A 24,014-nucleotide genomic window follows, 5' to 3' on the forward strand; every position below is an offset into this window, starting at 1 on the left:
CCCCTTGAGAGGTACCTCCAGTGAATGCACAGCTGTCAGAGCAGTACACCTGTCACCAGTTCAGTCCTGTCAGATGCCCAGTCAGCAGTGATCCCAAAAGGTCAACCTTGGACACAGAGTAACAGGGGATTACGAGAGCCAGTGTGTATAGTCCAGAGCGGTCCAGCCAGAAGACCACAACCATTCAGCCATGACTGTCAAGTGCAAATGCTCTGTAATAGCATGCATGGCAGCTGCAGGTATGCATAGTCGATCGAAAGTTGATGTGCCAACCCTTTTTTTGCCCTTGTCAACTGTCACTTCTGAGTGGGCATTTGCGTGGATTTTTTGCAAGCAGGTGCTTGATCATCCATCGCGATCGGTAGGCTGCTAGGCATGCATAATCGCACAAGTACGCCCAATTACACGGACACCTGAAGTACTGAACCTGTGGATTACAAAACGTCGCGTTGTAACAATGTATGCGGATGCACTTCAGCTAGAAAGGTCTACACATAATCAACGTTTCCATACTCATACATTTGGGCACCTGCACAATCTGGTCTGCTACTTGGCTCCGGATTAAGTGCCTTGCGCACTTGCAAAGCTTCTAACAGATCTAAAACCAAGCCGAAAACTTGTCAGCTGGACAAAAGTGTCAATGATTGCCTTGATCAAGCTGCCGCCGAGGCAGAATGGGGCAGATGGCAGCCTGAGAGGCAATTATGACTCACTCACGACTCACTCACGACTCACGATTAAGTCAAACTGCTCAAAAATGGTCAACCTTCATGATCCAGTTGCCGGCGTCAGCGTCGTAGTGTACGAAAACACCGCCCAGCTTGCGTGCATGATTCGACAGCTTGGCTGTGAACTTGGCCACGCATTTCTCGTCCTTCTGCTTCACGAGCATGCGCCTGCGCACAGCAAAGCTCACTTGAGAAGGGCAGTCGATATGATAGCAAGGTTCATCTTTGACATGCTTCGCGCGCAGAAGAATCGACAGAGGTACCAAATGGCGATATGCAATGAAAGCATCTTGCGAGTCCGCCTGCCCTGACTTACAGAAAGTCCAATGCACAATGTAGAAACGACAGCCATCCACAAGAAATTGTCAGTCTTGGTGGCAAAGGGACAGAAATGCAGCTGCTGCATCCGATGCTGGCATCCAAAACGCGCTCTTCACTTTGCCCAAATTAGACTGATTTTGTAGAGCCAGATGCACATTTGTTCAGACTAGTAGCAGCTGAAAGCTACCTGAAGGTGAGCAGCGCGGGCCTATTTAGGCCCTCGCCGGCCGGCGGCCGGGGGGACCCGCCGGGCAGGCCATAAACCTGTATGCGCCCCTTGTCCATGTCTACGACAGCGTCCAAGTCCACCCCGCGCAAATCCACTGCGTCGATGAAGGCGACCTCTCCCACGTCCTTTCTTCCCACCACAAAACGCTCTACGGCCTGCGCATAGTTCTATTGTAGTAATCTTTCTGCTGAGCCAACCCTGTTTCTGACATGCAACAGCTTAGGCTGATTAGGACTGATCAGGAAATGGCCGTGTCAAAGTTCCGCTCAATGTGAAAATGAGGCTCACTACACAATCGCCTCTGAGTGGCGCCGTCAGCGGCATGGTGTGACAAGGCCTCAACAATGATCTTGGGTTGCCCGGACACCACTTCTGAACGTCTCTGGAAAATCCCAGATACTCATGACCTGGCTAGTGGATAAGTAGAGTTCAATCTCTGGCCTTGAACGTCACAAATAAAAGCGCAGTATTCTCTGACACATTTAATCAGTGTGCTTGTGGCGCGCCTTGAGCTCGTCATCACGCATGCGCCGAAGACGTTTCATGTCCGGCACGGTGAAGTAGTCATCCTTAGTCAGTCGCGGCGCACCGGGGTTCACCGGCGGCGGCCGCCTAAGCCGCCGCTGGTCAGATCCCCGCACATCGTCTGCGAATAAGGAGAAAAATATTTAATTGAAACATCCCCTCTTTCACTTCTCGGCAAGGAATACTCACCATCTGAAGTCTCAGGGTAGTGTACTGATGAGATTAGTGAAGAGACCACCCTATTTATTCATCGTGTTCAAGAGCCTGGCAAGAGTGCATCGGCCCCGGAGCAGCAAGCTGATTTAAGGCCAAGAAAGTATGTCATGAACACATCAATGTGATGTCGATTTGATGTGTGTCAACATCAATGATCACATCAATTTATATTGGTGCTAAATAAATATCACCTTATTATTATTTTATTCAACAACAGGAACCCCCTTTTGAAGGCATGCCGACCAAATGAAATGAGTGCCAGGGTTTTGCGTTAGCATTAAGAAGAAGCTTTGACACACCGTCTAGGTCAGGAACCATGACTATGAGGCCGCCGGCGTCGTGTGCGGCCTGTATTGGCCGTTCAAATTCTGCAGCGCTGTCCGTCATTTCCCGCCCGTGTCTTCCCTTGCCACTCCTTTTAAGCACTGGTGCCCCTTCTTGCAGCCCCTTTGCTGATGTCACCTCCGACCCTGTGACATCTGCACGCACCAGCGCACAGGCAGTGAGACAAGGACTGTGTTTTTTGTCAGTCAACCTTTGCTCGGCCCAGTCTTTACGCCCATAGACTGGACACAAGAACGCCGATTTTAGGATTCAAGCATGCCAGCAAGGTGCTGTCACTCTCATCAGCAGGACAAATCATGGTAGAAATTACTCCGTCTTGAAGGTTATAGATCCGCTAAAGGCAAAAGTCGGTTACTTGTAGAGGGACATGAAGACTCAGGTGCGCACCTGCAGCGGGCGCAGATGGGAGCATGTCTAATATGAGATCCGTAATAGACTCCGTAGTGGGGTAGTCGAAGATCAGGGTGGTGGGCAGGTCGAGGCCCGTAACGGAAGCCAGCTCCTTACGGAGCTCCACGGCGCCCAGGGAGTCGAGTCCCGCTGACATCAGCGACGCCTCAGCGCTGACATCAGCGCCCAGCACCGTCTTGACTGCTGCCAACACCTGTGCAACGCAACTTTCAGCTTATCGCCCTATTGATTCCCAGAGGATGTGAGAGTCATGGAATTTAAACTCCAAATTGCTCTCGTGATGATAATGGCAGCCAAGTAAATCTGTAAATACTGTTACATGACATGCAATTCAAGAGCAGAAAACGAGCAGCTTGGTTTGATCAAGCTAGCCTCAAAGCAGAACCGTTGCAGGACCTTTCACACAGCAATATGCACAGGTTACCTGAGCCGTGATGTCATCCCTCTGCGGCGGCCGCCACGCCTTGATCTGCCGGGGCGGCTCCGCACTTTTAACATTGGCAACCCTTGCCATCGGTTCGTTGCCCCTCGCCTTGCCGCGGCCTGATTTGGCAATAGGTGGCCGCGCCTGTTCTGGCACCGGTAGCATGGTGACTAATGCCGCCGCCAGCTCATCCGTGGAAGGGTAGTCAAAAACGAGAGTCGCCGGGAGGTCCAGGGTGGTTACGCGAGAAAGCTCTTTCCTCAACTCCACAGCGCCTGTGCAAAGTGAATTGTAAACTGATCAGCCATACTGCGGCTCATTAGAGCAGCCATGCATTTAAATCATTCTACTGCTGCCAAACAAATTGTAGCATGCTCTGTGCAGGTCTCTCAAGCATAGCTCTTTTCAAGTAGACCCGACATTAGCTTCAATGAAGTTCCTTATACTTTGCAACCTGAATATTCCGGGCTTTCTAACGCTAAATGTGGTTGCTGCGTCAATGTCAAAGGCCTCCAAGTAGTTTGATATTTGGCAGTGCTAATGCCTTGAATGGTCTTGGAAGGCAACGGGTGCTATCAAATGCTTTCGGCCATATCGCAGTGCTGATTTCTAAACCCAATCGGCAGGTGATACTCAGGCGCGCACCTAGCGAGTCAAGCCCGGCGCTCATGAGAGGCTCCTCTGGCCCAACAGTCCGGCCCAGAATGGCTATGACGGCTTGTGAGATTGCCCCGCGGACCCAGTCGGCACGCTCTGCCGGCTGCATGCCCGCCCACTCAGGGAGGTTATCGTCGCGGCCCTCGTTTTCTTCCCCTGCATTATTGAAAGATTCAGGGCTGTCAGCATCCACTCAGCAAGGACAAACAGGGTTACTAACAGGGTTTGTCATGAAACATGCTGTCTCAACGGTACTTGCACAAGACAGCCTTTTGCCGGAATTTGTGCTCATGCCCGAAGACAAACGCAGCCAGCAGGCATATATTTCGGCTTTCTTGTTCAATCCTTTTCAATTCAGTTCAACTCTGCAAAAGTGAACCGTGCTGCTGGTGGGCTTGCGCAGCATCAACATGCCAAGACCGCACAGAAAGTAACAGAACCTCCACCTTCATTGCAAAGGTCCTGCTAAATAGCAGAATGAACGACTGCAACCTTAGAATAAGTGATATTTCTTACCTTGGACAGCTTGTTCCGCTGACTTCACCGCTGCAAGGGTCTTAGAGGCATCACTGTGTGCCACAGCGTTCAAAGCCTTTTGGGCTTCAGGCACCGGCAGCTGCAGCTTCTCGGCAAATTCTGCGTAGAATGGCATTGATGCGCGCTCTCCCGCAAGCAGCCGCTCCCACTTGAAGACCGCACCCGCCATCTGTGAAGTGGCGTTCCCTGCCGTTGTACCCCAGCATAATTTCAGGGTGCGAGGGTGCAGAAGTAAAAAAGAAGGCTGTAGGTTGCCATATATTTATGGTTTAGGGTTAAACCTAACCCCAAACCCTAAATTACAGGTTCCACAAATGGGTGGCAGTGGCAAGGAGGAGCCAGGAGGGCCACCGAGCTTTATAAATTTTGTTAATCTGGGCCTGTTTAGTTTGAATCCCCAGGGTGAGAGCACTGCAGCGGTGCTACTCGTTGCCGGCAATACACCATACAAGACCCTTTTGCTATTTTCGAAATGAACGAGTTTATAACCTACATTTGCCACATGCTTTGGCCAGGTCTGGATAGAATACTATTTGGGCACGTGTGCTGTGGGCAAATTGCCTTTCTTCCAACAGGCTGCCACATCAATGCCGAGTTTTCCAATCAAGCTTATTTTATCGAGTCTGCTATACAAGCATGCGGTACAAATACTGAGCACCGTGCCCACGGTTGATTGGGTCTTGCTTGGATCTGGCGAGTCCAACAAGGGGTAGGAATTTGGCAGCAGCTTTACATGCAGCTTGTCTGCAGACGCACCTTGCCTTCGGCAGGAAAAGCGTGTAATAATAATAATAATAATACAAGCATGGCAGGCAACGTCAGGTAAAGAGCAGATCACCTGACAGCGCCTGCTGCAGAGCAGCGAGGCCTTCCGCAGGTCGGATGGCGCCGAGGCCGACTCTTTCCAATCGGCTGAGGATCGTGTTATCGTGCGCTGCCATTCCGGCCCCGCCCCATGCGCCCCATTGCAGGCTTACCGAGTTGATGCCCTGCAGGGTTTATAGCAGAGGGGTAAGATCCCTGCACTGGTCCGGTAATCAAAAGGAAACATGTGTTAGCTTGCCCAAATATGCCGTTGCCTCGTACTCCACAACTTTCATACAGTTGGTCACTTAAGGTTCCCTTATTGCATGCATGTAGGGACTCTGAACACATTAGAGTCGAGTTGACATTCTTTGACAGAATAACGTTGATATATGACGAAGTGTCAAGGATAAATTTCCATGAGATACCAAAGGTTCAAAGTGACTAGAGCCCACCTGGCTGCTTTGCAATGAGGACCACTCGTCTAGGACGGCGTTGGCAGCCGCGTAATTCCCCTGCCCGGCAGATCCTAACAGCCCGGCGATGGATGAAAACGCTATGTTTGTTGTCAAGGGAAACAATCCGCTTGATCTTCCACCCAGCTGAGCGGCTCCGGCTGCCTTGACTGCAAATGATTGCCGCATGCTTTCCGCGCTCTGATTCGCCAGCACAGCGTCCTGCCACGTCAGCATTGCCCTTGTCAGACGTCTTGCGTGCTCCTTTGTGGCTTCTTTAATCAGAACAGATCTTTTCTGAATGTTGCCTCTGCCGTGATGTCTTTCAGCAGCTCTAGTATTGAGACCAGAGCCCATCTGCAAGGAACAGTGCCCATGGCCGTACACCAATGGGACATACTACTTTTGGAAAAATTTCTCATTTCTTTTGAACTCACTTGGGTTCTGCCAATATTCTGATTATCTGAGTTGCATAGAAGCCCTCAAATCGGAAGTCAGCATTACGGAGCAAGAGTGTAATAATAATAATCTGTACAGCCCTGCAGGGTTAGTCTGCAAACCGCTCGAAACTTTGGGACGGATTTTGAGTGTAACAGCACCTTCAGAACGCCGCCTGCATGGATGATGCAGTCGATGGCAGGGCAACCGGATAAAGTATTCCCTGACACCATGGCCTTCGCGTCGCTGGCAAGCGCCACGTCACACTTAGTCATCGTGACCAAGGCCTGCACACATTCAACAGGATATTATTTAAACACACCTAAGCCAACTGTGGGTTGGATAGGCGTGTAATAATAATTATTTTCATTACTTAGTCACCAACCATTTGTTATTCATTTCAAAAATTGATTGGTGTGTTTCTGATCTCGTATGCCATGGGAGTTTCATGGAAATCCATTGCGGCCGCCTATTGCGGCCACAGTTGACAGCAATAGCCAAGCACATATTGCTCATGCGACTGAAATGTCAAGTGCAAAATCAACTGGCTTGCCTCAGCTGCTTCAAGTAACCTTTTTTTGCTTACAATTTACTGGATTACCTATGCGCGCATTAACAGCATTGTCTGTGAGCTTGAAATGTCAAGGGGATGCACCTGGTTCTGGCACTCAGCTAAGATGCTGAGGGTGTGCGGGTCAGCCACCCTCCCGGATCTACCCAGCAATGTCAGATTAGGCGCGTGAGAATTCGAATTATGCGCTGACAGCCACGCTGCCACAAGAGAGCCCAGCGCTCCCAACCCACCGGACACAATAACATTGCCTGCCCCACAGCAAGGAGACAGGTCAGTCATTCAGATAGTAACCTATAGTAAGCCACAGGAGGCTGATCAACACACTTCTGGTTATTCAGAACCAAACATGTGTCTGCATATGCGAGCATGATCTGAGCATTCAGTGAGAAATATGAGCGCATGGCATTTTAGTGTCACTCAAGCATTGCAATGAATGCACGTCACACGATGCAGATGGATTATGGTTCGGTGACTTCAAGTCAGGCTCTGGGCATCCCATTCCCTTAGCAGTCTAGCAACATCGGTACTGCAATTTTTCATCATGCTGTTGCTGATCACATGACCCGGAAATGAGCTTATAGGTAGTGTCTGTAGTGTGCTCTTGCACAGACCATGCTCCATAAAAATACTAGGGGACTATTAAAGTTTGAATATTTCAATGGCTCTTGAAAGCAGATATTACTCACATGGAGGCGAGCCAAAAGTGGCGGCTGGAGGGGTGGATGAAACTGGCAGCAGCCTGGGTACAGACCACAGCCTGCTCTTAAGCTCCGGTCCGTGGATGTCCGAAAACGAAGCTGCCACCTGATGATGCACAACTTCAATCTTATTGTACCATAGTGGACATTGCAAAGAACGCATATTCAGAACGGCACGCAAACTGAATAGAAAGGTCCTTTTCGCTACCGACTAGACACTATTCCGTCCTCACAGAACTCCGGTGTCGAGACCTGTCCTTATGCAGACTTTTTGCAAATGCCTCACAAAGAGATGTCTCCTACTCTGGCAAACTGCATGGTTTTGTGCAATTGCTTGATCACTGGGTGATGACTGATTCTGAGCGAGTACCTGATCAGGCGTTGAGGTTCCCCCGTCCCCGCTGTGCCCCCCCATCTGCCACTCCCGGCCGCCCATCTCAGCCGCCGCTACCTGTGCAAAATAACATAATGCACTGTTCAAATTCAGATTTAAAATTCAAATGTCCTGGCATGCAGATGTCGGCAAAGCCAGCCACAAGGGGCTTGTTCGCAATCGATCATATAAATCAGACATGGGCTGACCGCATAGATCAAGTGCAAGCCTATCTGCTTTGAGGCCATCTCTTCACCTCAAGGCCATCTTTATGCACATTTCCACAATGCACGTTTTCATTGGCGTGGAAATTAGTACTTGGTGAAAGAAAACGGCAGCACCTTCAGCAGCGCCCATGCAGGGGCAGCAGAGAGGCCTGCAGAGGAGGGCGCTCCACAGTTTTCACTGCTCTGGTCCCCGCTCCTTCCACCTCTTGTAGCCAGAGTTATCCTGCCTCCGCCCTTAGCGCCTGCCAGCAAGGACTGCACAGTGCAGCAACACACTCTTGAACGCCATGCGAACACTTAATAGTTAATCAAGAACATAATACACGCTTTTCCTACCAGAGGCAAGGTGCGTCTGCAGACAAGCTGCAGGTAAAGGCTGCCACAGATCCTACCCCTTGATGCCAGATCCAATCCCGCGTGGGCGGGATGCTCAGTATTTATTCGGCTTGCCAGGCAAGCCCCCTAAAGACCTCTTTTAACTATGTTGTAATTTAATGCAATCTATTATAGAACTTGCAATCCTTCAGCCATTGCCAAGGCTGGAAAAAGTAACTGAACCGCCGACTTGATCAGCTCAGCATGTTTAATGGGAAGCTGTAAGTGGATTTTGAAGCTTGCCTGTAAGTGGCGCAGATGGTGCTCTGCATGCTGGCCAGCGCGCTGCAGCGCCTCAATTGGCGACTCAGTCTTTTGTCTTTGCCACAAATGTCTCATGCTGGATTTGCTGTTCTCCTTGCCGTTAGTCAGCAGCCAAGTGGCGACAGGCTGGCTGTGCTGCCTGCTGTTGCGTAAAAAATATATCAATTTTCTGTCAAAACGCTTTTTCCGCCCCTAAATTTACCCTGCAATCTTATTTTGTACAAAAAATGGAGAAATGGACCCACTATTATCTTCCAAAACCTAAGATCAAGCAGGTTTGTCACAACCCTGAACCCTAAGCCTTGGATAGAAAGAGTAGGGGCATTTTCTGCTCGGGACATTGCCATTTATTGAGTTTCCGATATAGATAGTTGTCGACCCTTCATCCACCCTCTTAACTAAGTTCCCCAACGTATTTGGATAGAGACAAAGGCTTGCCTTTCATAATCTCCCAAATCCTAAAACCTGATCAGGTCAGACTCAAAGTCCAAAAAAAAAATGGGTGTGGGCATTGCCTGTTTTGGCGCGCTGATGTGGCGGGGTAGTCAGCGCATGTCATGGCCTGCCACTGCACCTGATAGCTGATGTTTGCCGCTGCCAGAGCCGGCTTTGCCTTTTTCGCTGCTGGCATCACCTTGGCTAGCAGATTCAAGATCTGCACAGAAAGCACAATACAATGTTGGATGCTGGCAATTCTGAGCTGGCCAGAACGGAAAACTCCTTCAAAACAGCCACCACCACCATTCCAGGCAGAGCTAGGTGTTAAAAGCTGAAAACAACACTGCAGTTCAGGCCTCGGCCCCGGCGGACGGGGGCGGTGTAAATACTGAGCACCGTGCCCACGGTTGATTGGGTCTTGCTTGGATCTGGCGAGTCCAACAAGTGGAAGGATTGTGGCAGCCTTTGCATGCAGCTTGTCTGCAAGACGCACCTTGAATTTTGGCAGGAAAAGCGTGTAATAATAATAATAATAATAACAATAATAATATTAATAATAATAAGAATCTAGTTATTATTAGTTAAAGAAAACATTCAGGCCTCTGTGAATGCATGCGCAATGCGCAAAGCACCTTCATCTGTGCACAGGCTCCAGCAAGGCAGAAACGATCTGGTTTTTGAAATTCTGCATGCACATTGTATTTGACAGATACGCACAATATTGGTGTTGTACACATTGCAGTTGTGGCAGAGAAGAAGCCCGGCCTGGAACCGAATCACTTCGAGTGATCATATCCAACCAAAGCCATCAAAAAAAGATTGACCACTTGGTGCCAAACGGCATTCTCCCTACACCTCAGCATCGCATGACAAGTACCCACTGGCAAATGGGAATGGCAGGTTAAAAGTAAGTAAAAAGAGACACCAAGCAATTAGGGTAGACGCGCCTGCATGAGAGGCCGTCCGTTCTGCGAAACCCAGTGCATGTGGTTGAGCGTGGAGTTTTCGGCGTTCCCTCCGTCCGGTTGCGCCACGCAAAAACCCGACGACGTTCCCTCCGCATGGACAGATCCTGTTCTGGCGCCCACGGCTACCGGCACCCTGCAGCAGAACGTGTTAAGGTAATCTTAGATGTAATGTCGAAGCTCATGCCCAGATTTGAAGAGATACCGGTTCTTGCTCTCCTGTGCTATACTGTCTTATGCAATAGTACCCTCGGATAGATCAGATCATCTCTTCGCATCCAGTCCAGAGGTCCAGAGCTTTGTGCATGACCCCTTTGTTCCTAAAGCATGTACTGCTCATTCCCGGAAAACCTCATTCCTACAGGCTTGCTACTACAGCGTCTAACCCCCGAAATCTAGGTGTCACCACAAACCTGTCTGCAGTCTCAGCAACAACTGCCAAGCAATTTTCTGCAGGGCAGCTTATCGGGCATGTCGCAATACCCCACCTGACACACTGAATGGGCTCTCCGGCAGGAGGCACCGCCGCGAGATGGATGCATGCGTCCCCCAGTGCTGGGTGGACCCCGTAGCCGGCGGCATCCTGTTTAGGCAATGCCTGAGCCGCCCAGTTGGCTGCCGCCTGGCGTTTACTCATCGGCCCTGTCGACACAGATTGCAGAACTTTCAGTTCAGAAATATGCAAGTGAGGGATGCACTTGAGGGAGAATAACACTGTTCGCTGAGTCTGAGACGTGGGGCTATGGCAAGGAGAGATGCAAAATGTTGTCATAACAGCCAGGATAGTGCGCTTACCAGGTAGTTGTGCCGACCGCAGAGGAAGAAGAATTCCAGTGAGATGTGTTATTTGAGTCACAGCAGCGGCTGCATGCGCTGATTCAGCAGGCAGCATCTGAGTCAGCACTCCGCTGAGGTGGACCTGGTCGCTGGCCAGCTGCACAGTGCCTTGCCTGCAAGAAGTGCATCATGTACTTTAGCAAATGGCTTACCATGCGCCCATGCACTTGTTTCTTAGCGAGCTGCACATGAAGTAGAATATAAATTGCAGCGCATACAGGTCTTGCAAGTTAAGTTTGGGTCCCTGAAAACTGCCAACCGGCAGCCCTGGTCTTCCAGGTTCTGGAAGGGCAATAGAGGCATGGTGGCAGTGCAAAAAAACACTGTACGCGAGAGCAAACCAGACTTCAATGCTGAAATCTTGCCGCACCGTGGATGCACTGTGCATGTCAGCTTTTGGGTAGCGCTGCCGACCCCCAAGCGGCAGGGGGCGGTAATGGAAGCTCCGGCCAAAACTGGCATTGCGCCTGAACTGGCAGCGGCCAGTGCAGCTGCGGCGGCAGCTGCAAACTCAAAGAGGCCTGCGCCTGGTAACAGCGCTCGCCCCATGACCTGCAAAGAGAAACCCCTCAGAATTTGACTCCGACATATTGATTTGCCCACAGTACGTCTGGCATAATTGTTCAAACCGGCTCCTTTCTAGAGGGCAGAGAATGAGTACAATGCTGCACCACTGCCTGTATCTCAACAAAAGATCAATTGTTGGGACAAGAACGTGCTGTCTTCTTTGCATGCATGTGTGCACCTTCAGCACATTCATAGGGTGTCTAATCGCAAAACTTGTCATAGATTGACATACAATTCTGCTTTTTTAGGGCTGACCCTGAACCCTTATGAGGGCAGGGAGATACAGGGTGTTTATACCTGGTGGTCATGGAGGTACGCCAGATTTGGCCCAGACAGGTCGCACGCGAAAACGCAGGTCCCCCCAGCGGCTTCAAGGGCGAAGCTGCGGAGAAGCCGGTGTGCGGCCGGGGCCGGCCAATGCCGCGAGCGTTGCCAGATCGGGCCGCACGGTGACTCAGCCGGTGACTCAGCGGCTGCTAAGGCTAACGTTGGCACGCTAAAGACGGCGTGCGCATTGACGCCGCTCATGCCGAAGGACGACGTTCCCGCCGCAACTGGAGATGAGTCATCCCCAGCCTGTGTGCAAATAGAAATGCTCTTCAGACACATGTGCTAGGCGACAAAAGGTATACGTCCTGTCTGTAAAGCAGGGTTGCATTGATATATTGCTGATGGGTGCAAATTGGACTGAGACATTCTTCACTGCATGCTGCAGGTAGCACATGGCTCCGTGCGGGTACAGGGCAGTGGCAATGCCTTGAAATCACAGGATTGCATCAAAGTACACGGCATAAAGTTCGCATGATCCACTGCAGTGCACTGTAGAATGAAGGACGCTGCAAACCATGAGCGAAGACGCAGGTGCTAGCTGGCGGGGGGCGTGCGCGTGCAGGCTCTTGAGGGAACGCCAGTCAGACAGGGCGGCTGTCACGTACAGATTTACGGACCGCAGGTTCACGATCGGCGCGGCCGCGGATCGGCGCAGCGCCGTAACCGCCAGCAGCGCACCCGTAATTCCAGCTGTGCCCTCCGTATGCCCGTAGCAGGCCTGCTCACACACATGGCACCCACGTCTGCTTTTGAAGCTGTTCTGTTCAAATGCACATTTGTTCAACAAGGGGAATGCAAGGTGCACTTTCACATCTGATGGCCCCTTGAGGGGCAAGCAGGTTCGAAAGATCTCTCTCCTGAAGCTGCATGGCTCTGTGATCAAATGACAACTCGCGCTAGAAATAGACACTTGCCTCCCATTTGCAGGTACTGTTTTGTCAACAACAAACCATGCCGGGATTCCATCCTCTTACTTGCAGCATGCTCAACACAATGTGCACGCTTACTAAGCATTATCAACAACATCTCCAGGTGTACCTTGTTGGATCCTATTACAAGACCACGGCTCCGGGAGGATTGGCCGAGCGCGCTGCCGAGCGCGCCGACCTCGATGGGGTCGCCCAGGGGCGTTCCTGTCCCATGCACCGCCACATACCGGACAGCTTCCGCACCTAGACTGGCACTTGCCAGACACGTACTCACCAGTGCCTGTACCAGAGAAAGCACCTCTTTTTTTTCTTATAAAAAAAGGCTGTGATCGCACAAGAGACTGCCAGGATCCCATAGAGCCTACATTGAGGCTCTGTGACAGGGGCCGAGGGAGGTTGTTCCTGGATGATGTTGTAAAATGGCAGTAATACTTCAGCTATGAATTTTTGGCTGCTTTTGGCCAGGGGCAGAATGATCACACGGCAGACAATGTGAATTCTGCACTTTCAGAATTGTCATTCAGCGAGCTGCAACCTGCAAGGTGAAGTAGTGCTGTAGTAGAAGGAGATCCATATCAAAATATTCAGTTCATTTTTTGCAGCTTGCTACTCATGACATCCACGCTGTGCTTCACCGCCTTCTGAGCCTTGTTTGGAAGCTTCTGGGAGCGGCGGCCGTGTCATGTATGCTCTGTTTGGGGTCCAGCAAGGTCTGAATGCTGATGAAGTTAAAAGGTAAGCAACAAGTACCTGCTGTGATGGGCCGTTGGGGGCAGTGAGGCTGCTAGATCGGCCGTCCTGATTGATTGCAGATGCGCGCATCATCGCCATTGTGTTGCCCTTTGCAGCGCTTGCACCGCTCCTGCAGCCGCATGTGCCATTGTGAGCAAGAATCTTAGAGGTCACAGCCTGAGTCAACAGCCAGAATTTTATAGACCCCGTGCCAAAACTGTTGAGGCATATTTTAGGGTTTAAAGTTTAAGGTTTAGCCTGTACATAGCCTATAACCCCAAACCCTAAAAAATTCATGGCTGCTTTGCAGCCAGCCAAATGCATGTGCAATGCACACAGTAGCACACTTATCTGAACTTTAAGGGCTCTTGGAGTGTGAAAATTATTCCCCTTCACGTGAGGGAAACTCAAGGGGTTTGAAGCAGCGGACCTTAAATAGGCAACAGTGAAACCCTCGCCGCGTCCGTACCCGTCTCCGGAGGCGTCAAATGTCTTGCAGCGACCCACGGGGGACAGAGCCTGTGGGCATCATGCATGGTTAATCTTCTGAATTTTTGCTTATGCAAGATGCTTGATCTGGTGTTACTTACCCAATCAAAGTCTCCTGAAAATCTTGCAACATCACATTGAGCATCAATCTCTAGTCTTGCTGCATTTTTAGGGTTTTGGGGTAGGGTTTGGGGTATGCAAATGGTGCGGGGTTCTGGCAGGGCAATTTCAGCCAGACATGCCTAAGATTACCGCGTGCTGTTCCTGCTAACAAGCAAGGCTCATATGCAGCCAGATTGTGAGAGCTGGCAGGCGAACATTTTCAAGGAAGTTGTAACTTAGAGAGATTTCAGGGTTCATGTTTGGCCCCGACTATCAACTTTGACTTGGTCCTCAACCCTCAACATCACTTGCTATCATCTTGCCATCATAAATCTTCATCTCAGGGTTCATGCTTGGCCCCGACTATCATCTTTGACTTGGCTTTAAACCCTAAATCATCACAGAGTATCAACTGACCATCAAGAAATAATCAGAGAGATGCGCGCCTGCAGCAAGCAGATGCGCGCAGTTGTCTGCGGCGTCAGCATCACGTTGACGCCCCCGGCCGCCGCGGCCGTTGTTTCACCGCCCAGCAACCCCTGCAGTCAAGGTTTTCGAATTATAATCTACCATACATCATATGCCCCGGCTGGCGGGGGGTACAAATACTGAGCACTGTGTCCACGGTTGATTGGGTCTTGCTTGGATCTGGCGAGTCTATCAAGGGGCAGGATTTTGGCGGCCTTTACTGCAGCTTGTATGCAGACGCACCTTGCTTCTGGCAGGAAACGCGTGTAATAATAAGTATACATCATAGACCCTTGCTGTGGCACTCTGCAGGGGGCTTCATGGGACTGCATTCGTGCCCTGTCGGTTTCGGCCACTTCCGTTCAGCAGCCGCGGCAGAATGTTCAGGCCGTCACCAGACCCATAAGCAATTGAGAGATGCAAATATATGAAAGACACAAGAGGGTTGCATGCTACCATGAGACTGCATGAGCTCTCTTCTCGATGTGTCAAAAGAAAAGCTGATCCAGATTTCAAAACTCTGGATCTTTTCTCCTATCGCCCGGAATTTATTCCCCACCTGGTGAGCCATGTGCAGGGCCACGAGCGAGGAGGAGCATGCAGTGTCAGTGGAGACACAGGGGCCGCTGAGGCCGAAGGTGTAAGAGATCCGTCCCACTAAGAAGCTGAGGCCATGGCCCGTGATTGCCGCTGAGTTCGAGTCCGCAACCCCCTGCAAACCCAACAGTCAACCATTGTGAATTAGGGGACAAAGCCTACTATGTCACTGCAGAAAGTCCAACGGATTTTGCAGAGGGAGTCTCTGAAGAGAAGTTCTTATTGCTCAGGACCAATGGAGGCAAGGATAGTCAGCAGGCCGTGTGGTGTTGTCCTCTTCAATTGCTTAAAACAGTGATGTAATACCTATGTTTAAGTTGAGCTGGGTTGGGGAACAAGTTTTGGAACTTACGCTTGGGCCCAGTATGGCATCCAGGTATTCAGTGTACATGCACCCAAAGTAGACGCCAGTGGCCGCAGCCTCTGATTCCAAATCACCGCTTGCCGCATGCATGCATTCCTGCCCCACCAGGCAAATGGATCAGTTGGAAGGTCAAATACACCTTCAACAGGGTTGTATGAGGAGCTGTAGCTCATGAAAAAATGCCAGCTGATGAACGAACACAGGAGGACTGCTAAATCGACACTGGCGGTTTTAAAACAAGCACTACTCCCTGCCATTTTCTTTTCTCCCGGCTGTACAAGAAGCTAGCAAAGTAGTAAGGCAGTGAGCACTCCTGCTGCCCTGCTAGCGTGTCCAGTTCCTCAGCAGCGCAATGCTGTGTGGTTCATTGCAGTGCATTCATGCAAATAAGATTAGAGACTCGCGGTCTGCTGCGCTGGTGAATTGTGATCTGTAAAAGAACGAGTGAATATAAGGGTAGGTAATGCATGCACACCTGCGTCTGTTCAAGGGCGAGCCTGGTCTGCGGGTCCATGGCGGTAGCTTCCCCGGAAGCCAGCCGGAAGGCGCCCGCGTCGAACTGCGCCACGTTATCCACAAAACACCCGAAGCGCACGTACCTAGAAGCATGCAGTACTCATCAGTCATCATAAAAGAATTTGTCACATGCCTTGCATGCTTGCAAAACATGTGCTTTTCTACGCGGCTTTGCAGGTGACAGGTTTGAGCTGGTATCTCTTGGCATAGCACGAAGCAACAACGACATTCACCAGTGCACAATAACGTGCTCTGATTGCTACGGGGCTTCAGTGGAGCATCATAAATGAGCAGTTGATGAAAATAGAGCATGCGTGGTGTGCTCACATTTTCTTCGCTATTCACGTCACTTCTTAGAGCTCTCCTCTGCGTGCTACCGAGCTGAATTTTTTGCATTTCCTGAAAACACGGGATGCAAGTTTGCTCACATTTTCTTGGCGGCGGCTTCAGGAGAGTACACGTCATCGATGTCCCATCTGCTGACGGGGACGGGGACCGGCAGGTTCGCCCCCGCAGACAGGGTGTGCCAGAACTGCTCCGCGCCTGATCTGGCGCTGTCCAGGGGTTGCAAAGCCGATGGCAGGGGGTATCGCGCCGCGACGGCGCAGACTGTTGAGAAGGTGGTGGAAGCAGATGTTGCCAATGTGAGTCTATTATCCTGCAGATTGACAACAAGGAGGAATTTAACTAAGTTCACGCACCCAAGGTGCCCCACAATGTTTGGAAAGGAAACGACACGTGACGAAACACTGCAAGGCAACCCAGGTCCAAATAGAACATATTCTGGACGATTCAGTCCCCTTCCCACAAGAGAATTTGCACATAGTCCGCCAACTAGCCGAGCCGCTATGATGGCACCACATGCCAGAGAACCCTCAACTTTCAGAATGAGGGTGAAAGTTAAACCCTAACTGCATACCTGAGGTGGTTGGACAGGGTCGGCAGGGGTGAGCGCGCCGCGCACATAGCCGGCCAGCGCGGAAGCCGTGGGGAAGTCGAACGCCACCGTGGCGGGCAGTGCGACGCCAAATCTGGCCGCGATCGCATTTCGAAGCTCCACTGCCCCCAACGAATCCAGACCCGCCTGTGCCCATGATGAAAAGTTTTTGACGTCCCCAATTTCTGCCATTTGAACATGGCAGGCTCATTGCTTTATTTAAAAAATTCTGCAAGCTGTGAATGGAGACCTTGTGAGCCGTACACCCAACACACGACTTCATTCAAAAAGTGCGCCCAACAAGCTGCAGGCTGTAAGGAGAGTGGTGTGCCTTGTCTGTATCCCCTACTTAGCAAGCATGCGGCTATGAATGTGCAAGGACTGTTAAAGTTGCAGGAGAAAAGTTCACCTGCATGAGCGGCTGGTCTGGTGCAACATCCGCTCCGAGTACAGAAGCGACAACTGACTGGACACTGACGAGGACGTCCTGCGCTGGAGGCACGCTGCGGGAGACGGGGACCGCCGCCTGTCTTGGCACCATACTGTCCACCACAAAGCGAGCCATTGCCTGCCAAAGCCACAATCACATAATCTCATCAAGCTCGCTGTCAGATTCCGTTGGCATCAGTTTGTCAATTTTGGGGGAAACAGGAGAGCTACTTGACCTTTTGGGCACTCTCTTGGACCGTAAAAGCATAGAATCGGTATGGAAATGATTTGCCTGCCTGGACACGTCCCGGTCAACCCAAGTGAGAACGAAATGGCAATCTTTATTTGGAGAAAGGGACAAATAGCTGGAAACATAGGGTGCACAGATTTCATAAAACACGGGATGTCCTTTGTACCTGGATTGTGGGGTAGTCGAAGGCGACCGTAGCAGGAAGGGTGACGCCAAATCTGGACGCCACTCCATTCCGGAGCTCTACGGCGCCAAGCAAGTCGAGCCCCGCTGACATCAGCGGCTGATCTGGCGCCAAATCAGCGCCCGTCGCCTCGCGCGCCAGGGTTTTGAGGACCTCAAGAACCTGTGCCACATCGAGTCATTCCCCTTCAGTTAGTGCTTCAGACTGGAGAGCTATGTTGTTTTTTACAATTGCCACTAGAACCATGCGTCACACACGCATTTTGTCTTCCACCGCTGGCAGTGCACTAGCTGAAACCGCCAATTCATAAGCATGACTGGCCTAACTATATGGCTACTCTGAACACCACATGAAAGCCATGAACTTGCCATTCCTTGAACAAACCAGCACATGTTAGTATGATTCTCAAGCCAAGAGCATCTTCGCACCTTGGGAAGTACTTCCTCCGCTGCTGCCACCGCTGTAGCCTCTGGCCGGCCGCCCCATTTTGAATTTGGATTTGAAATATTGAGCTCATTTGCTGCACTGCTCTCTGGCGCCATGTCAGCAAAGAAGGGCATGCGGGCCTGATCAGGCTTCAGCAGCCGGCTCCAGTCAAATCCGCTCACCGCGATCACAGCATCCACACCGGCGCGATTGCCGAGCATCGCACCTGCAAAACAACAGTTGGGCACAGTTTCCTAGTGTCTTTTGTTGACTAGATTATGATGCATGCGCCCTCTTGAAAACTCCGCACCCAAAATTATCTTGAGGGTTACTTGAAAGAAGTCCAGGCTGCAATAAGGGCGGGTGGTCATTGAGAAACAAGCTACCCTTGAGGCTTCTGCTTGGTCACTATGATTAATATTAATATTAATATTATTATTATTATTATTATTATTATTATTATTATTATTATTATTATTATTATTATTATTATTATTATTATTATTATTATTATTATTATTATTATTATTATTATTATTATTGTTATTGTTATTGTTATTGTTATTGTTATTGTTATTGTTATTATTATTATTATTATTATTATTATTACAGGTCGGCAAATCCAAAGCCAGAGGCCATAGGGCATACACAAAGGGCGTCTGCAGCCACATCTGCGGGGCCTTCATTAGCCTGCAGCCTCTTGGTCATACTGCAGCCGAATAGTGTATGCATGAGAGGGCTACTAATGACAGATCAAACAAAGAAGTACTGCTGTTTGAGTAAGACTAGTGGTGCTTAGAGAGGTTACCTAGGGCATTCAGTCCGAGGGAGGGGGTGACTAATCGCAGCCCGGAGCGCGTCAGCCGCTGCGCCAGATCTGGCGCGCCTGAAGCCATGCCGGAGCCTGCCCAGGCCCCCCACTGGATGCTGCAAGAGGGGAGACCCTGCGATTGCAATCCCAATCTCTTTCAGGCCTCTGGAAACCCCTCTTTATGTGGATTTGAGAGCTATCTTGTCACATGAATGGCAGTGACAAATGGCAAGCCTTGGCCGAGATTTACTGTCATTCTTGACATGTGTTATTGAGCGATCACATATATTCGTTCACATGCACAAAACTGTCAGGAATCTTGTGTGCAAGCGAGCATGCCAGCCTCTCAAAGTAATCTACTGGTATATCTCTTCTAGAGTATCTTTAATAGATCGCAATTGCTTATAGTTGCAGATACTATTATCATGAAAAGATACATTACTAGGAAATTGACAAATCACCATGACAATTTGCATGATGTCAGGCAGTGCGTCTAGCGCAGCATTGGCAGCCAAGTGATTCAGCTTACCTCAATAAACGCTTGTCACTTATCTACGCAATCAAGCAATGCTCATTTGAATAGAAATGCAAGCAAGGAGAATTCACCTGTTTATGCTGGTGTGAGGCGAGCACGTCTAGCGCGGCGTTGGCGGCCGAGTAGTTGGCCTGCCCGGCGTTGCCCAAGAGGGCAGCTATCGACGAGAAGTAGGCAACGCCGCGCGACGGCGCCGCGGCCAGGGCTGCAGCGGCGTTCCTTGCCCCGTCCAGTTTAGGCGCCAGCACCTTTCGCAGCAGCGAGGCCGTCTGCTTCTTGACAAGGCCGTCTGATACCACGCCACCTGCAGTGGGTTTATGGTTTAGGGTTTAGGGCTAAGGCTTAGGGTTAAACCCTAAATATAGAGGTATTTGGCAGCTGAGAGAGGCTTGTCCAGACTCAAAGAAGTCATGAAAGAAGTCTCAAAAATACCCACAAAGCACAAAGCTACAACCGCATAACAGCCACCAGAAAAACAACAGAAAATGTTCTTGGAATGGCATGCCACTTGAGCTTCCAGCCCACAGTACGACCTCCTCTTGCTGTTATCTTTTTTTTTTTTTTTTATTGATATGATTTGGCAGTGGCAATGATTAAATGTCTCCTATATGATTACCCTGCATAAGAAGATAGAAGGAAAGAAGTATTCTTATCTTTCACCTGCATGGATGAACACTGGAGACGGCCGCCCCTGGCCAGAGGGCTGCACAAAAGCCGCTGCGCAGTCTTCTGCTGCCGACAGATCGCACATTGCAAACTTCACCACAGAGCCACTCGATTTCAGCGCCTCAAGTGCCGCATTTCCTGTTTTAGAGGCGCTTCGGCCAAGAAGCAGAATGTGCTGTGCGCCCGAGGCGGCTGCCCAGCTGCCCACCAGGCTGCCCAGAGCGCCCAGACCCCCCGAGATGACCACTGATGACTTATGAAGGCCGCCTGCATATGTCCGAATTGCAATTCGTTGTTACTGTGCCCGGCTGGGGTTTAAATTTCATGTCTTCAAGGAGGGCTCTTCTAACATAGCTATACACTCTGTGAATGTGCTGAATGCTCTCATTTAGGTCACTACACAAACACATGTTAATTTGAATTTCAGTGCTTGCAACTGGCACAAATTCTGTGCCAGGCTCTGCCATAATGCGTTTCAGGAGTTGGCATTCTGCAAGGTCTGACCTTCGGCAAAGTTGTTGGCCGAATCACTGTCAAAGGGAGTTGCATGCGCCAAGAGCGGCACATGCGCCGCTCCGGCTTCTTGGCAGCTGCCGTTGTAGTCACCGGAGAGACCAGCGCCCTCTGAGGCATTCTGAGCATGTACCTGCGTAACATTTGGTTCTCAGAAAATATACAGCTGAGGGTAAAATTCGCACAACCTGGAGATCCCAAGCTGTGTCACATTTGCAGAGCTGCAGCAAACCCGTGCAAGCATCAATGAATCCCTGCGATTCACAGGCATGAGAATACTTGAGTGATTCAAGAGATGCACGGAGGCGTACACTTGCCGGGGGGATTTTAACAAGGTAAAAGGGAAAGGAACGCTATATTATACGGGGTACGCAAATGATGTTGAGAGAAGCGCACTTGCAGAGGTGTGGTCATTTCCATACTGACGGCGATGCCGGGCGCGAGTTCGGCGGCGACAGATTTCAGGAAGCCGTGCGCAGCTGCGCTGACAAGGCCCGCCTGATCTGGCGTTGGCGTGTGGCCTGCCGACCGCGCCGCTGTGAAGACGGCGTTCCCTCCTGCACAGAGGACTTTGTCAATGAGAACATTCCCCTGACCCTAGATTTTAAATATCCCTGAGGATATTGCTGCCTGACTGTGTTTGTGGACTGCAGGCCGAGGCATGCTGCACCCAGCATGGATGCCAGATTTTTCCTGTTATGCGGGAAACGGACAGTTTACGGATGCGTTGAAGTGAGCAAGAAAATGAAAGCTTTGAATTCACAGGAACTGATACGTTTGCAGCAAAGTATCATGAAGCCACCCGCACCTTGTAAGAAGCCATCCCCTTGCATAAAACACAGCATGCTCTGCAGAGCTCGCTGTACCGCGGCTGACGCAGCGCCTGAATTACTTCCCGGGCATCTGAGAAGCAGCTGCCCTGCACGCAGCTGCCACGCAGCTTCCTTGCTGCGCCGCTGCACCCGTGTCGAGTGTTCCCTGCTCTGCAACGGGCTGTGCGCCTGCCACAGTGTGACATACCTGCTGCGCTCCAAAACAGGCTCCTCCACCTTTGCGTCTACATATTGCACATAGCACCGTTCGAGCGCTGCACTGAGTAAAAACCAGACTATTTAGGCTCTGGGTACATGATATAGGGTTTTGGGTCAGATTACAATTGTCATGATGATCACCGAAAGCCCTCAAGGCGGCCATGAACGAAATCTGTCAATGGCATGAGCAAGAGGTCAATTATTTGCACCTAACGCACAAGCATCACTGCACAGCTGTCATAACATGTTTTGCATGAAAGAATTGATCTCTCAAAGAAGTCTTGCATGAGCGCACCTGCAGTGTTTCTTGCGACGGGCTTTGAGGAAATGAGCTTGGCGTGAAGTTCCGACAAGATTGTGTTCCCAGTTCGGTATGTGTTGAGGCGGCTGCTGTCTGAAAGCTGGCCACCGGCGTCCACGCATGCAAAGGAAACGCCGGACTTTGCTGTTTTGCCAGCAAATGCTCCTAGTGCACCTGCAGAGAATCGCAAAGTCGTCAGTATTATTATAATAGTATTACACGCTTTTCCTGCCAAGAGGCAAGGTGCGTCTGCAGACAAGCTGGCATGTAAAGGCTGCCAAATTCCTACCCCTTGTTGGACTCGCCAGATCCAAGCAAGACCCAATCAACCGTGAGCATGATGCTCAGTATTTATGTGTGTCGTCAATTTGGCTCAAACTCTCATTGAGAATCCTGCAATGAACTTCATGAGATCTTGACACCGTGGGTAAAGTGCTTCCAAAATGGCGGCTGTAACTCAACAGTTCCATATTGCTCACAAAGTATGTTGTATGCAGCGTCAGCGTGAATAGGTAAGTGGTGCTAAGAAAATAACGATTCCCGCAGATTGTGACTCCTGGAAAGCTGTTTGCAGACGTGCTGCCTCTTTCAAGGCATCACTTTACAGCGACAAGTCACACAAACCACGGCCTATGCTTCCAAAGCACAATCTCTGAACCCTCAGCCAGCTTCTCATCAAGTTTGAATGTGCATTTTTAGACTTCAGTATTAACTCACCGGGCACGCGGGTGCGCCCGTCCGGGCTGCCCACAAACACGCCCAGGTGCATGCAGCTGTCCACGACTGCGGGGTGACTAACGTAGCCAATTCTGGCGTGCTCGCTGTCCAGATCCACGCGGCCAACGGCGTTGCCTCTCGCCAGATGTTCAAGCATGGGTTTGGGAAATTTGATTGTGCTCGCCAGGGCAGACACGGGCAGCTGGGGTGTTCCCTTCCCACCCTGCACACTCATAATATTTCAATTTATTCGATGTAGTTCCTGTAATGCAATGCTGTCTCCGCCAAGCGTCCAGATTTTTTTTACACAAATCAAGAGATGCAAAAGCAGTTTTCCTTGCAAATCAGTCATTTCGCCGAGCTTTGAGGAAAAAGTACTGCAAAGGTTTCAAAATGATGCGATAGGCAATGCGAGAAGGAGCCACCTCGGATGGAAGGGTTGGTGTTTTCTGCAGCGCTCCTCTGAGATGAGTTGTCCACGCATTGGCATAAGCGCTGCTCTGAGACTGCAGCTGCACCGCTCCTGAAGAGATGTCCAGAATAGCGCGGGTTGGAAGCAGCTCGCCAGACCCCTAGCCACAATCACGAACACAGCTCAAATTAAAGGCTTCATTGCAGCACCCAAAGTATTGCCGACACGTGCATAACACGTGCATTCAAGCCAGAAGGGGGGGGCACATTCAAACATGCTTAAATGCGAATGGTGATCCCGACATTGTGTTGCACCAATTCAGCCTGGGAACATTGCTAGACGCTGAGTTTTCTGCGCTGCAATTCCCCTTACACTACACCAAGGAATTATGGATTAGGGTAAGGGTGCCAACCAGGGTTTTGGGCAGCAGCAGGGGCGCGTCTATGACGGCGTGCGTCAGCGCCAAATCTGGCAACGCGTCAGTCACGGCAGCCCCGGCCGCGCGCGCCGCTTCAAATATCGCCGCGCCGGGAAACAGCACGCGCCCGCTCACCTGCACGCAGATTATTATTTAGCCCTTATCCACAAACTGTACTTTCATCTACATGACGTCATAAATATCAGAACTTCAGAGTTTGAGACCCAAGAAAGAACATGTCGCATGTTTCTTGGGACTTTCTAAGCTGTTGCATGCACGAAACCGAAGTCATCTGAGATGCGCGCATGTCAAAGTATGATGACAACCTAAAATAACAATCTTAGCATTGGTATTGTCCTTCACAGGCCTTTGCAGAGTCTTCCTGAACACTTCCAATGCAACACTTTTAAGCCCATCTGGAGTCATGAATGCTGAGATGACAAAGCAAT

General features: G+C 50.5%; 2 protein-coding genes across 2 annotated transcripts; one reads left to right on the forward strand and one right to left on the reverse strand.

The window, feature by feature from the left end:
• Positions 1–751: 751 nt before the first annotated feature.
• Positions 752–18,382, reverse strand: COCSUDRAFT_60294 (ketoacyl-synt-domain-containing protein; the record flags this gene model as incomplete). Its single annotated transcript, XM_005642813.1, has 34 exons — positions 752–896; positions 1,237–1,433; positions 1,833–1,924; positions 2,319–2,498; positions 2,752–2,968; positions 3,200–3,474; positions 3,845–4,012; positions 4,373–4,579; positions 5,232–5,382; positions 5,653–5,874; positions 6,252–6,377; positions 6,746–6,912; positions 7,351–7,468; positions 7,733–7,813; positions 8,077–8,217; positions 9,176–9,256; positions 10,017–10,140; positions 10,493–10,646; positions 10,800–10,954; positions 11,212–11,393; positions 11,706–11,984; positions 12,253–12,456; positions 12,777–12,947; positions 13,418–13,529; positions 13,830–13,918; positions 14,482–14,529; positions 15,018–15,170; positions 15,408–15,515; positions 15,895–16,018; positions 16,364–16,593; positions 16,855–17,019; positions 17,282–17,440; positions 17,718–17,897; positions 18,164–18,382. 34 exons carry the CDS (start codon positions 18,380–18,382, stop codon positions 752–754), a joined length of 5,424 nt encoding a protein of 1,807 aa, XP_005642870.1.
• Positions 18,383–18,571: 189 nt separating this feature from the next.
• COCSUDRAFT_60295 (hypothetical protein) lies at positions 18,572–18,907 on the forward strand (the record flags this gene model as incomplete). The annotated part of the gene is made up of 2 exons (XM_005642814.1): positions 18,572–18,773; positions 18,897–18,907. 2 exons carry the CDS (start codon positions 18,572–18,574, stop codon positions 18,905–18,907), a joined length of 213 nt encoding a protein of 70 aa, XP_005642871.1.
• Between the last annotated feature and the right edge of the window lie 5,107 nt (positions 18,908–24,014).

The sequence above is a fragment of the Coccomyxa subellipsoidea genome (genome assembly GCF_000258705.1).
Source record: "Coccomyxa subellipsoidea C-169, whole genome shotgun sequence".
NCBI classification, from domain to species: Eukaryota; Viridiplantae; Chlorophyta; class Trebouxiophyceae; family Coccomyxaceae; genus Coccomyxa; species Coccomyxa subellipsoidea.